At 34.2% G+C, this 14,812-nt stretch overlaps 2 protein-coding genes across 7 annotated transcripts; both read left to right on the plus strand.

Annotated features, from left to right (window-relative positions):
• The first annotated feature begins 177 nt into the window (after window positions 1-177).
• On the plus strand, window positions 178-4,381 carry mibp (muscle-specific beta 1 integrin binding protein). Of its 4 annotated transcripts, none has more exon segments than NM_131693.2 (8): window positions 181-378; window positions 1,118-1,208; window positions 1,705-1,753; window positions 1,950-2,124; window positions 2,405-2,476; window positions 3,239-3,345; window positions 3,433-3,518; window positions 3,609-4,381. In NM_131693.2, coding segments are annotated over 7 exon segments (606 nt in total). In that variant the 5' UTR covers window positions 181-352; the 3' UTR covers window positions 3,609-4,381.
• Window positions 4,382-5,213: 832 nt separating this feature from the next.
• loxl5a (lysyl oxidase-like 5a) lies at window positions 5,214-12,755 on the plus strand. 3 transcript variants are annotated; one of them, NM_001437533.1, is given in 7 exon segments: window positions 5,306-6,161; window positions 7,428-7,536; window positions 7,632-7,769; window positions 10,579-10,735; window positions 10,822-10,917; window positions 11,222-11,337; window positions 11,425-12,613. In NM_001437533.1, coding segments are annotated over 7 exon segments (1,479 nt in total). In that variant the 3' UTR covers window positions 11,432-12,613.
• The last annotated feature ends 2,057 nt before the right edge of the window (window positions 12,756-14,812 follow it).

A 14,812-nucleotide genomic window follows, 5' to 3' on the forward strand; every position in this document is an offset into this window, starting at 1 on the left:
TGCTGTTTAAAAACAGTACTCAAAACCTCACTTTGATTATTTTATCTAAATGTACTAATTTGTACTAATTTTGTCTTCTAAGTAATTCCTGTGAATTTTTAGGCTGACTCAGAGCTACAGTGTGTTCTCACTGCGCGAGCGGGGATTGGCTGTTTAGCGCGTAGGCCACGCCTTTTCCGTGACGTACACGTTAGGATATATTCCCACGTGCAACTTGGCTCTCACAACGCATCAGACACAACAGAGATAAGACTGCGAATTCAGCTTTGAGTCGAACTCTTTTTATATATACCACTTTTATTGTAAGCGTTTTGCGGCATTAATTTGAAAATCGTCTACCATATTGGATACAATGAAGTTTATCATTGGAATAGGAGGGTAAGTGACTTTCGAATAATACTATCAGCTACAGAAGTTACAATGTTTACTATCCAGCCATGTGCTTTTAAATATTTTCAAGGTAAATGTTAAAATAGTTTACTGATTGTTCTGTTTGTTTAATTCTTGTTGTGTTTAATTTCCATTCGTGACGTTTTGGAAGTGCGTTTTCACACAATCGCGAGGTTTGAAGCGTTTGTTGAAGTTTTGAGCGGGAGATTTAAAATTTTGAGCGCGCTGAAATATTTGAATGTTTTTACCCGTCATTCGCGCCCTAATATCACTAAATATCTATTTGTTTTGTATTTATATTCTATATAAAGTACATTATCAGTATTGTAAGCTGTTTTCTTTTTAAAGTGTAATTTTGTGTGTTGTTTGAGATTGTAATATGCCTCATATCCTGACTTAAACAAAGGACTAAATATTAGAATAACAATAAAACGTCCGAAGTAGTTTTATTGTTATAATAGTTTACTGTAATTGTGTAATTTTAAGAAATTATTATATTCGACACTTGTGAAAATGATGAACAATGCAATCCTGGGGTTGGTTTGTTGTCATAAGACAGCTGAAGGGCTGACAATACCATCCCGCCATTTTCACATGAATAAACCTTTAATTTGCGCGATTAAATCGAACAGTACACTTAAATTGAGTGTAACTCTACCTCATTTTGCTTTATGTTTAGTTTGGCTTTATTGTTTTAACATTCTTTTTTGTGTTTATTTATTTTTAGTGTGACTAATGGTGGTAAAACCACCCTGACAAACAGGTTAATAAAAGCCTTACCAAACTGCTGTGTGGTTCACCAAGACGACTTTTTTAAGGTGAGTTTATTTATATGTATTATTTACTGCATATTTCTAGTTAGTTTTGTCAACTACATCTAATAGATCTTTAATAAAATGGAACAATTGCAGTATTTCTTTTCCTTTTGTTACGTTTACATTTTTAGTAATTTTAGTATATTTATATATATATATATATTTTAAATATATTTTATTTGCTAAGTTTAAATGTAGCTCTTTGTTATTTTTCCTGATTTAGTAATGCATGCATGGGTATAAAATATAATGTTACGACAATAATCCAAGTAATGATATTGGATTTAATTTGGTTTAATTTGGGTCTGTTTGAAATAGCTTGTGAGAGCTCAAAAATGCTGGTCCAAGATCAGTTTCCTCCTATCTCTCAAGTTGTATTCATCAGGTTATGATGGCCGAGACCTGATTCTAGATCAGCAGTCTGGCTCTCTAGCACACATGATGGCAGATGTAGATGATGGCATTTGCTACAGTGTTTTACTGGTTACTGTTATTTCAGCCGCCGGATCAGATAGCAGTCGGAATGGACGGCTTTAAACAGTGGGATGGTAAGAAAATATATGGTAGGAGAGAAATAACTCCTCATTTTAAGCATCGCCCTCCCGTAACAAAGACTTTACAATGTCTGTCCCTCCCAACCCATTTACATATCTCTCCAGTGTGGCTTTGCTATAATTAGACATTTAATAATCGAACTTTCAGCTTTTCGTTCGTTCTCTAAAAGCTTTGCTTTTGCCTTTGTAGTGATCGACGCTTTGGATATGGAGGCAATGGTGAACACCATCAAGGGTTGGCTGGAAAACCCAGTTAAATTTGCTCGCTCCCACGGCATCCAGGTGACTCCTGCCACAGAAATGGAGGATCCCGAAAGCCAAGTGCACATACTCATCGTAGAAGGATTTCTGCTGTACAACTACAAGTGAGTGAGAGATTTGACTTTCTTAGGCCCGAACTGTATCAAGATTAGCTTCTGGGAACGTTGGGTAACATGTGATTAATGCATATTTAAGAAGGGGACATGGCGTACATACCGGCCACGTGACACGCCCCTGCATCACTGTAGATAAGGCGGCACGTGGATGTGCATGTGTTGATTTGCGAGCCGGCTGTGTAATCAGTATATGAATTCGCTCACACTTTCAGTGGTGTTCGCTTTTAGGTTATGACACTTATTTTATCTTTTTTTCCTCCCCAAACAGGCCTTTGCTTGACGTCTTTGACAAATCTTACTACATCACCATCCCATATGAGGAGTGCAAAAAAAGGAGAAGGTGTGTTAAAGTCACAATTAAACATTTTTTCAGCCCTCCAATAAAATTATTCTATTTCAGATATTTCCCGATTGCTGTTTTACATTCAGCACGTTTTTAAATATAATAGTTTAGTAACTAATTTTAAATAACCAATTTTTTTTGTCTTTATGATGGTACATAATATTTTAGTAGTTATCTTGGAAGATACTAGTATTTTAACTTAATTTAAAGGCTTGACTATTCATGTCATTGCACAAAAATTTGTTCTGTAGCGAAAATCGCGGGCCTAATAAGTTTGATCTTTGCAAAATAAAATTAATAAAATGCTAAATTAATATTATTATTAAGACGTTCTGCATAAGAAAATTATTGTATACAAATACTTAAACATATTTTGTTGAAATGTGGAAGTTTGAATACCATTAGACAGAAATCTTATAAGGAGAGTATTTGATAGACCTTTTTAAAAAGGTACCACCAGGAAAATTCTTAAATTATTTATCAAAAATTCATATTTAACTTTGAATTTATTTTTGTGGGAATTTTATTTATTTATAATTTCTATATTTGTCCAAGTAACTTTTTTTATTGTAATACAAGTTTGTTTGATCATGTTATATTTTTATGTATATCAATTTTGCCATGAAATAGCCATAAGTTTCTGATGTGACAAATATATAAATCACAAATACTCTAAAAAGCTTCCTTGCTCTGTTAAAATGGCACTTAAGTTTAACCTAATAATTTTGTCTCTAACTGTATGTTTATTATTTATTTCAGTACAAGGCAGTACACTGTTCCAGACCCTCCCGGGCTGTTTGATGGTCATGTGTGGCCCATGTACCTGAAACACCGATTCGCCATGGAGAACTGCGGTTTGCCAATCGGTACAGTATAAGGTTTTTAAACCGTTAAGTTTGTAAGTGTAATATTTTGGATTAATGCTCATTTTTGTGTCATATTTAATTCAACAGAATACTTGGATGGCTTGAAAACAAAAGATGAAATTTACAACCAGGTTTACGAAGACGTTCACAACACACTCCTGAATCGTTTATAGGTGAGGGATCCAACCTGAATGTTTTATCTGAAAATGGATTGTAAATATTTGTGAGGCGTTTTAAAAGTAACTTGTTTGTTTGTCTTTCAGCAGGAGGAGGCTGCCGCTCACTGACTGTACATTATTGTAAATACTAATGTTACTTAAGGATTTTTTTGTTTTTTTTAACATGGAAATTTTTGTAAATATTTTGACTTGAATGTAACTTAAATCCTTGTTTTGCATTATTTTGTGGACAGTGTCCATATTTTAAGTTTTTATTATTTTTAAATTGTTTTGCCTTCAAAGCACTCTGTTCAAAGACTTCATTCTGTTTACTACACAGCAAATGAATTTTCCAATGTTTTCACCATGCTTGTACCAATAAACATTGTGCTTTGACTTTACACTTGTTATATTTTGCATTTTATTTAATCTACTTTTTGCTGTAAGATTATCTATATTAAAACAATTCATTTTAATGTGGTTGCCATTGTTAAATAACATTTTAGTGTATTCTTTCTTACCAATGTCCTGGATTTAATTATGACTGTATGTTTAGCTTTATGTAAAGAATTTAAAGCTGAAGGAATAACAAAGAAAAATGCATATCCAAATCATTAATGGTTTTTCCCCTTGTAAAGTTGCCTTCAAATTAAGTAAAACCTGACAAATGACATGGTCTGGGTGTATCTTGTGTTTCCAAATTAGCTCATATTAAAGCATAGATTATTTTGACTAAAATATAACCTTTTAAATGCATACAGAGGTCTCCATTATCAAATAATCAGCTCTTCCTGTTACACAAATTCCAGCTCCACTCTACTATTTATTGCTGTGTCAAATAAAAGCCTATGCTAACATTCAACCTGCATGAAAACAAACACTGTCTAGACTTTTTCCTGAATAAACCTTGAGCTCACTTTTTAAACTCGTGCTTTTTTTCAATAGTGTGCCTTTTCTTATATGACAAATGCCTACACATTCACTTAAAATATTTGTTTAATGAATGAAATAAGTGGAAAGGAAAAGTCAGGACATTAGTATAGTCACTTGCACTAGTGGAACGATTTAAAAAAAAATATATAGCCGATTTAACTGGTAACAAAGGTATAGCTGACACTTAAATATTATTCAGTGTCTTATTGATTTGTATATGTAGCCATTTTGTTTACTTTGACAGTAGCGAGCACTTAAAGCACTAAAAAAAAGTAAAAGTTTAGTTCTTACTCCCCCTAGAGGTAAATCCAATGATTTACAATGAAAGAAATACTAAAAAAGCTTATAAGCTAGTTTATAAACCTAAATCAGTTTCTTTAAATGACATTTGAAAACATTAATAAAATTAATACTTTAAAATATATTTATGTATTTAAATGTAATTTATTATTAATGTACATGGTTCGATTAATGTTTAAAAACAAGAGTAAAACCATTCCAAATTTGTGTATTTATACAAAATTATTTGTTGTTTTATTGAAGGCTATTTTTAAACAATTTTAAATAAACATTTAATTTCTGTCTGTTAATTAGTCCATTTAAAGGTGACATCTATTTTTATTGAAATGAGTGAAGCGTCACTCCTGGTCTTCCATGTGTATGTGGACAAAAGCTCTTTTAAAATGGCAGCATGTATATTTTTCGTAAAACTTCCGAGAGGAAAAAGTGGGGAATGTCCGGAGAGAGAAACGCCTTATTGTACCGCCTTCATCTGGACTTGGGCTCTTATTTATAAAAGCTTTGGGAATTAAAACATTGCACATTCTTATGCCAAACCTGCTAGAAAGTACTCAGATTATAATTTTAAGATGACTAAATATTCATTTATTTTCTGCTTATCCATACATTTATGTGTTCTGGTGTTTTTAAATACTGCACAGAACCATGGAGCCTGGCAACACAAGGTTAAGTGGGAAACTAACGGGCAGGTTTACAGTTTACTGAGCACCAGCTCTCAGTATCATGCACCTGCTTCTGGAAAACAACATGCAAGATTCTTACTGAGGAGGCAGATTATACCAACTTTCACAGGCAGGATTTTCATGGGACAGTTTGCCAAAACAAGGATGCACACAGCTGGGCATGTGGTGCGTTCAAGCCCTGTGCCAGGCCACATTGGTTTGAATGCAAAACACATGATCTCAGGCCACATCAGGAATAATAATCAGTTGCCTTTGCATGCAAAAAAAGTTGCTTTTTCTTCAGATGAAACTCTGCGCACCCAGACCTGGCCTTATAGGACATCACCAACTGGAACAACTACACATGGACCAGTAAAAACTTCTGAGATCTCAAGGGCACCAAAACAACATAAGACTACCAGCCAACCAGTAGCAAAACAACCATCACCAGCTACTGGAAAACCACCCACTCCTGAGGAGAAACAGCATGCTAAACCTCAACCTATTAGTAATGCTACTAATAAATCTAAACTTTCCCTAAGTTTGCACCTTCCCTAAGATGCACCTTCAGCATCTGTTAATGTCAGGAATGTTAGAAATCCTCTTGTCCAAGTTGAAGCACGAGGAGGTGAGAGTGTGATTGATGATGAACCAACGAATCGTCAAGCAAACAGAAACTCTTTCTATAATCTGCTCCCGTATGGGAATACCAACAGATCTCCTCAGAGAGAAACAGGTCATGGTACAAGATATTTCCTTAATGGTAAGGAAAATTTTTCTGTGTACTGATACACAATACTTTTCTGTGTTATTATAAATAACGTTTAGAGCACTCGACTTTAAAGTTTGCTCGTTTTTAATGTAGTTTTAAAGGTTATTTCTGACTCAATCGTAGCGTTTGTGTTATTTTGGCGCCCACTGTTGGCCAAATATCCAACACACCACAGGGATCTCCTCAGACGGAAACAAGTCATGGTATAAGATATTTCCTTAATGGTACAACCAAAAATGTGCTTTTTTGTTCTGTCTACGAATTGTAAATAATGTTTAACGCGCTCAACCGTTTTAAATTAGTCGAGTTTTGGTCAAGTAGACTCATTTGTGGGGGGTTTTGGCGCCCACTGATGGCTAAATATTAGCTACAACACAAAATGAGGGTTTTGACTTAATTTGTGATGTAAATAAAGTAATATAAATACCATGCTTGGTGTGTGATTGGTGAGGAATCATCTTAAAGTAAACTATTTCTAGAATATGATTCCCTATGAAAATGTAAGCATATCTCCCCAGGGTGAGTGTAATTTTGCCAAGTAGGATGTGATCCTGGAATAGCATCTATGTTTGTTGAGCCTGGAAAATTCCTGTTTGTAAATGTAATCCGTACCGTATCCTTAACCCTAACTGTAATTTATTTTTTTTTTTAAATCAGAGGGAAATATTAGTTGGATAACTATAATGTAGGAAACCATAATCCTAACTGTAAGGTTAACCCTAACATAAACTGTAAATGTATCCCTTAAATCTGATTGGCTGATTGGAATGTTGTTCCAGGATCAACATAGATGTTAATCCTGTTAATCTTGTCCTACTTGGTAAACTCGCACTAACCCTAACCCGAGAGAGAAACGGGTCATTCTAGGTATTTCCATAAGGCCAAGACAGCATTTATGCCTTTTTATTCAGTGTACCGATTGTAAATAACAAGCACAAGCAGGTTAAGCATATTTGTACTGCATTTATAACTATAATAAACAGATGACAGTAGTTGCCTTGGCTTCAGATGAAAAGTCGATATTTTACAGCTTGATTTCGCAAGCGTTTTTACAGTTATTTAAAGACAAATTGAGAGATTAACCTTATTTATAGACTATACCATAGACAGTAATTTATATGAAATAGTTGTGATTATATCTGGGTTCTAAATTGAATTTTCCATGATGTGATTTATTTATATACAGTATTTGTATGTGAGTTGTGTGGTAACCATGCTTAATATAATAATTGTATTAGTTATAATAATCTTTTCTAGGACTGCCTGATCTCATTCCTGATCCATACTATATCCAAGCAGCATCTTACATCCAAAGAGTGCAGATGTACACATTAAGATGTGCCGCAGAGGAGAACTGCCTTTCCAGGTAGTACTAACTCTATTTGGCAACCAAACTAAAAAAGCAGCAAAAATGTGAGACCTTTTGACCATTATAAATTGGTATTTTCCTTTTTCCTCTAGTTCAGCGTACAGCTCGAGTGTGAGGGACCTTGATTACAGAGTGCTTCTCCGATTTCCTCAGAGAGTCAAAAATCAAGGCACAGCAGATTTTCTCCCTGTGAAACCACATTATGATTGGGAATGGCACAGCTGCCACCAGTAGGTCTATCACAGTTTTACGTTGTACAACATTCACCAATATTATCTCTACATGACATTTTAGCAGACACTTTTATTCAAAGATTCTTCTAAATGAGTATTATTCATGGCTCAGGGTAGCCTTCTGGTGCCACAATGCAAGGTAAATACACTGTAGAGAGTGCCATGAAGTGCCATGGGATTTTTATTGACCACAGAGAGTCAGGACCTCGGTTTAACATCTCATCCGAAAGACGGCGCCCACTGACAGTTTAGTGTCCCCTTCACTTTTACTGGGGCATTAGGACTCACACAGACCACAGGTTGAGCGCCCCTTGCTGGCCTCACTAACACCACTTCCAACAGCAACCTAGTGTTCCCTAGTGGTCTCCCATCCAGGTACTGACCAGACTCAGCCCTGCTTAGCTTCAGTGAGTAACCGGTCTTGGGCTGCAGGGTGACAAAATGTTTCACTTGGATAAACATACAAAGTTTGAAAATGCGAGTCAACTCAATTTAAAGATTTTTTGTTTCAACTTAAGATGTTGAATTTCAGTTAAATGTATTGTGAAACTGAACATCTTAAGTTGAAACAAAGAATCTCTCTAAGATTTTCAAGGCAGCTGGTGAACTTGAGTTTCTAAGTTTTACCAACTGAAACATTTTACAGTGTTCTAATTTAAAAACAAATTGAGTTTAATGTGTTTTAACTTGATAAATATTGTTTTTATATTTAATCTTTAATTTTGGGGGGTTGGGTTGAGGTGTTTATAGGGTTCACTTACAGCTTTCTTGTTAAAGTACTCGACAAATGGATTCCATGTTACATAGAAATTCTCGGTTTTATTTTTAAGGGAAAGTCCGACCTTCTCAAGTTTATCAACGTAGTATTTTATCAATGTCTTTATCAATGTAGAGCAGCGGGGAGGGTCTTTTTGTTTCCAGATCAGTAATATCAATCATTTTCCGAAAGTGTTATATATCTGATCACTGTATGTTGATTTTTAGATAGTTCTATATCAGTGATGCCCAAACCAGGGCCTGCTGGCCAAAGTTGGCCCATGGTAACCTTTGATTTTGCCAGCCATCGCATCTGAGAAGAGAGGCGAAATGAAGGGGATAGTTTAGAGATTGTCATTTCAAATCTAAATGTAACTTTTTTTGTTTGTTTTATTGTTAAACGCTACTTGAAGTAAAATTTTGAATTAAATGGTGTCAATTAATGAGATTTAGTGTAAACGTACATACGATCACCAACAGACTTTGGTGAGCAAATCGATGCAAATTCTGCTTGACTAGTGTATTCAGCATTGAACTCCACTGTGTTTTAAATGTGACTGTTTATGTTTTTGTTGCATTAAGTTATTATTTTAAATGTTTAAAATGTTATACTGCATTGATTAATTTTAGGATCTAAAGTAATGTTTTCAATTGATTTTTAAATAATTAAAAAATAAAAATACCCAAATAAACTTAGTTTCAAATATGGTTTAATATTTACCTTCAGCCCATGGCTCTCATTGATATTTGGTTTTTGGCCCTTTATATGAAAAAGTTCAATATAAGTTCAACTGACTCCAAAAACAGCTAAAATAAGCACAGTGCATATTAGTTTTCCCACCACTTCTGCTAATAACTGAAAAAATGAAATCCAATAAATATCAATGCTGGAGTAATTTGTATTTTTAGGGGATTTATGGTTCTAAATCATATTCATGCATAAGTTATAATCCATTGCCTGCATTTTCCAAGAGACTTAAAATAAAATTATATAAATACCTGAAATTTATTTTTTGTAACATTGGGTTATCAAAGAATGTGTATTCTGTACAGAGGTTTTATTTTTTAATTATTTATTTTTTATTTTGTAATTTATTTATTTTATTTACTTATTTGTTTTTATTTATTTATTTTCTTCTTTTCACTGTTAGATAGATGTAATTTCAACTTGTGTAGAGGGTATGGGTGGTAATTATATTTGTTTAAATTTCTTTTTAAAATTACTTTGTTATATCTGTAAAAGTTTAATAAACAAATAAAAAAAGAAAATCTGAAATATTTTTTAACACACTAAAAGTTAGTTTTTTAATTCGTTTGATTATTTAAGACTGTGGTTAAGAAAAAAACACACTAAAATTTTTATTTATTCATTTATTTATTGGGGATGTGAATCAAACATTTGCTTTTAGTTTTATATACATTTATTTATGTTTAAGTGCCAAAACCATAACTTATTTCCAAACCTTTCTGATTGAAACAAACATATTTTTCAGTCACAAATGATCAAACCCATCAAAGGGTTGAATGCAAAACCGCAAACAACTTTCCCAGTTCTTTATAGGGGACAAAAAATGTTATTTTGATGATTAAAATGTTTTTCATATTAAGTAAATATTGATTATTTCACTGAACATTTTCCCAAAAGATTTTTATGAAACCCAGTATGGTCCTCATAAAACAAAAACGCCTTTTTGAAACATTATTTGTAAGATTATCAACAAAAAAAAAGTTAATACAATTAAAACAATACTCTGATTAAAAGTCTAGCATGTAAACAGCAATTTTTGATTAATTAAAGTTGACAAAATAAAAATGAAACACCCAAATTACATGAAATGTGGATATCGTCGTAATACAATGACGTTAAACTAATTATGTGCTGTAACATGTAAAACGGGATCGTAAAAAGGAACATTCAAAAAGCAACTCATGTCAATGCCTTAATCATATTAATGTGATTTTCAGATTAAGGCCACTTATTTGACGTAAATGTAGTCAATGTGAATATTTTACTACATTGCTATGTTGTATTTTTGTTTTATTCTTGAAGGCATTATCACAGCATGGATGCCTTCAGCAATTATGACCTTCTGGACGCTGCTACGGGCAGAAAAGTGGCTGAGGGTCATAAAGCCAGTTTCTGTCTGGAAGACACCAGCTGTGATCCAGGAGTGAGGAGAAGATACGCCTGCACAGCTCACACACAGGTCAAGAGAAAACACTTACTCGTTTCAATACAAAATATCTAGTTTTGTCTGCAATAAAGCTGATTTAAAACTCTTTCTCGGAGCAGGGATTGGGCCCTGGTTGCTACGACACCTACCATGCTAACATCGACTGCCAATGGATTGATATTACAGATGTTTCTCCTGGAGATTATATTCTGAAGGCGAGTTTAGAGGATATAATTTCACTATTTAGTGACACGAAAAAGCTGTATAAAAGCACACACATCCCTCTTAACTGGGTGTTCAGCCAAAAAATGCCAAAGGTGCAAATTAAGTTAAATTAAGTTAAAAATGATTACATTTGTCTGATGAAGAGCCGTGTGGCTCGAAATGTTACACGCTTTGTATCAGCTTTTTTAATTTAATAAATTTGTATTTTTGGAGCTTTGGTGTTGCCGCCTTTGATGAACACTCTTTAGTGACACCAAAACATCTATTAAAGTTATTATGCTCATTAATTTACAGGTAACGGTAAACCCAGGTTTTCAAGTGCAGGAGTCAGACTTCTCCAATAACATTGTTAGATGTGATATCCGATACACAGGATTGTACGTCCAAACAAATAACTGTAGGATCACCGGGTGAGTTTTTTTTAAGTATACGCTAAAACTGAAATCTCATTGTTATTATTATTGCAAACACATTCATGATATTTCTTTTCTCCACAGATACTGATCTAGTGTATTCATCTAAACCTCCAGTGGTGCTGCAAGCTGAAATCCTCCAAACATATTCGGAATCACATTGCGATGGATTGATTTGGCCAGATGTGTCCAAACTCAGTCCTGGAGGGCCGGTGTCTAGTTTAGTTCCAACCCCAATTAGACACACCGAACCAGCTAATCAAGCTCTTTCTAGGTATACTAACTTCCAGGCAGGTGTGTTGAAGGAAGTTAAAACTAAACTATGCAGGACCGAGTTTGGTCACGCCTGGATTAGGCATTCTTGTTATTTATTTTAAATTATACTACGTTGGTTGTTGAATGTTTGATTCTGATGGGCTGATGAACATTTCAGATAAACGAACAGCCTAAAGGTTTTGAGTGCATTGCAGTTTCATATCCCTACGCTGAATGATTTCAGTTATTTTACATCTACAAGAGTCAAAAATCACATCAAAACACAACAGAAGGCTTTGGATGAGATGTGTAAGAACAAAGCAGCAGTTTGAAGACAAAACGCTGACAAATGTCTGAAATACTAAATCTGAACAGAGGTCTACATCCATTATTTTCTGTCCATCATCAACTATTCCTTTCTTATTGGTTTATGTTCTTGGCTAGCAAAGAGACTAATATTTATTAAAGCTAAGCTATCCACTTGTAGGAAACAAAATTTTTCCTCTCTATATGCACCAGACACTTTTGTATAAACGCATTAAAACTAATTGTTACAAAGACATAGAATAGATATAATTTTGAAAAAGTACATTATGTTGTATTGCTGCATATTAACTGTGTATACGCTTGACATCTCTAACGTTTTATAATATTGATTATAATGTTATAATGTGCAATTTTTGTAAGGATGTGTCCACTGAAGCATTTTTTTGCTCTGCAGAAATTAGAGTGATTTATTTAAAAAATTTAATAAATAAAAATTAGCTTCTTCAATGGTCAAAATGTTTAAAAATGCAGAAAACGCAGCTGTCATTTTAAAAATGCGCCACTTCTATTGACAACAACTGAAAAAACAAACAAACTAAAAATGTCTAAAATAAACTAAAATGTTCTGAAAAAAGCCTAAAAGCTGGCATTTGTGCAGTGCAAAAACACTTCGGTGGACACTTACCCTAAAGCTGCTTTGGAAAAATAATGAAGTGAAAAGTACTATACAAATAAACGGACTGAATTGAAGCTATAAGCACAATCAAAAAGGCTATATGATGTATAGCTTCTTATTTGTTGATCTCCTCTAACTTATACAAATATTGTTTTATAGACTTGTAATTTTGTCCTGATTATAAAGCGTTGGAAATAAATATGTTTTAATCAAGAAAGTTTTGTTTCAAAACGACATATGCCATTAAGGTCTGCATTAAATCTAATTTAAAAATATTTATTTCAACATAATTTCACGGCAAGTTGTATCTTTTTGAATTTGTATGAATTCGTACGATCTCATTCAATTCAATTTAATCTCAGTACAATTTAGTACAATTTTCTCATCCCCCAATGATGGTTTGGTTTAGGGGTTGGTTTCCATGCCTCCTTTTTAAAATCGTACATTTTCGTACAACTGAACTCTGAATTAGCCACTAACTGACAAAACATAAAACAGTTAATTGTCCTTGAGAGATCAGGCTAATTTATTCGTGCCACCCACTGCGCCACCGTGATGCCCAGTGAACAATAAATCTGTGCAATTTTATCTACTGAAACAAAACAACAACTTTTGTTTTGGTTTTGACAATCCTAGCCTGATGATTGGGCTGGGCGATATTAATTAAAAAGTAATCGATATCGACATTCACAACCAATGATCCATCAGATTTTTTTAGGTCAATTTTTTCAGTTACTTTTCCTGCTGTTTGTGAAGTCACATGACCCCGCTCTGTTAACGCTAATTTATGCTCATCATATTATTCTGATATTACGTAAAAAATATTAACTACACGTCACAACAACATGTAACAAGCTATGTGATTGGTCGGTTTGGTAGTGGTGAGGAGAATAAGCGGCGCGGAGAGCCGCATATTAGGAAATGTGTGTTTTAATTTCAGTTGTTCAAAGTTATTCAATAAATAATCACATTTAGTAGATAGTGTGTTTATTTCAATTATTTTAAAATCTAGTAATGCACCCTTCAAACATATCTCACTTATAATATGTGACCTCATTTACTGGACAAAACTTGTCAGTGAACTACGAAGGCAAAAACATCAATAAATAAATAATTTTACATTGATGGTAATCGAGTTAAAATGTTCAATTAATCGTGATTTTGATTTTAGGCCAAATCACCCAGCCCTACCTGATGATGTCAGTTTGAGGGATTGAGCAAAATACAGTATGCTTAGCCACACCCTTCTAAATATTAAGAGCACAAAAATAAACCCCGCCCCCTACTAAATATTCTGTTTTAGTTGGAAACACATCATCAAACTGAAAAGTCTGCACCAACTTCTGATTCATTCTGACTTTATGACCAGGGTTCAACAATAAGGACTACCCGATGGCCCGGGGCCAGCGTGTGAGATGCTCGGTACAGTAGACAGTATCGTTACTGGCCCGATCAGGTGGCTGATGGCTTGACAGTTTAATTTGCCTGCCACTATTTTTCAATTGCGTGCAAATACAGTCTTCGAATCGAGAAACAGTTTGTGTTTTTAAGCTTTCAAATTCTACCTTCTAAATTTGAAACCTTCAAATTCTACCTGCCTCTTATCTGATTGGATTTTGTGAGCACGTTATTTTTTTCGTAACAACCAGTACAGCGACGTGACAGCAACATGGCGGCAACATCAAATGATGATGCTATAAGAAAACGTTTGTTTCTAACGTCTTGGAAGCAGACATTTACAAGGTTACGCCATAGCTAAAAAAATTATGTGATATTTTGTAGTGTGCCATCAGTTTGGCAGATCAGCCACCTTTTGTTTTGCAATAAAATACGTGCACATTTAGTTACTTTTGTTTGCATAATGATTTTTTTCTAAAAAAATGTTTTATTTATGGCTGAAAAATAGCTATTAAATTTGTTTTTTTTTTGGTTGGGCCAGTAAAAATATTGGCAGGGCAAGCAAAAATCTGAACCCCTGGGGCCTCATGTACGAAGACTTGCGTGGAAATCTTACTAAAACATTGCGTACGCACAAAGCTGTAAATGTGCGTACACGGAAAAAAATTCAGATGTATGAAACACTGCGTACGCCGAATCTCACGCATATTCTTTTGTACATCTGAATGAACGTGAAACTGAGCGCAACATGCACGAGCGCAAAACCCCTCCCTGCCTCCTCCCCCGTATGAATATGCTAATGACTATGCTAATGGCAAAACCCAACGAAAAAGCAAAGGCAAAATCAAACAAAAAGAGAAACTTTGAACAGAATGT

Source organism: Danio rerio, chromosome 22 (genome assembly GCF_052040795.2).
Source record: "Danio rerio strain M-AB ecotype USA chromosome 22, GRCz13ab, whole genome shotgun sequence".
Lineage (NCBI taxonomy): Eukaryota > Metazoa > Chordata > Actinopteri > Cypriniformes > Danionidae > Danio > Danio rerio.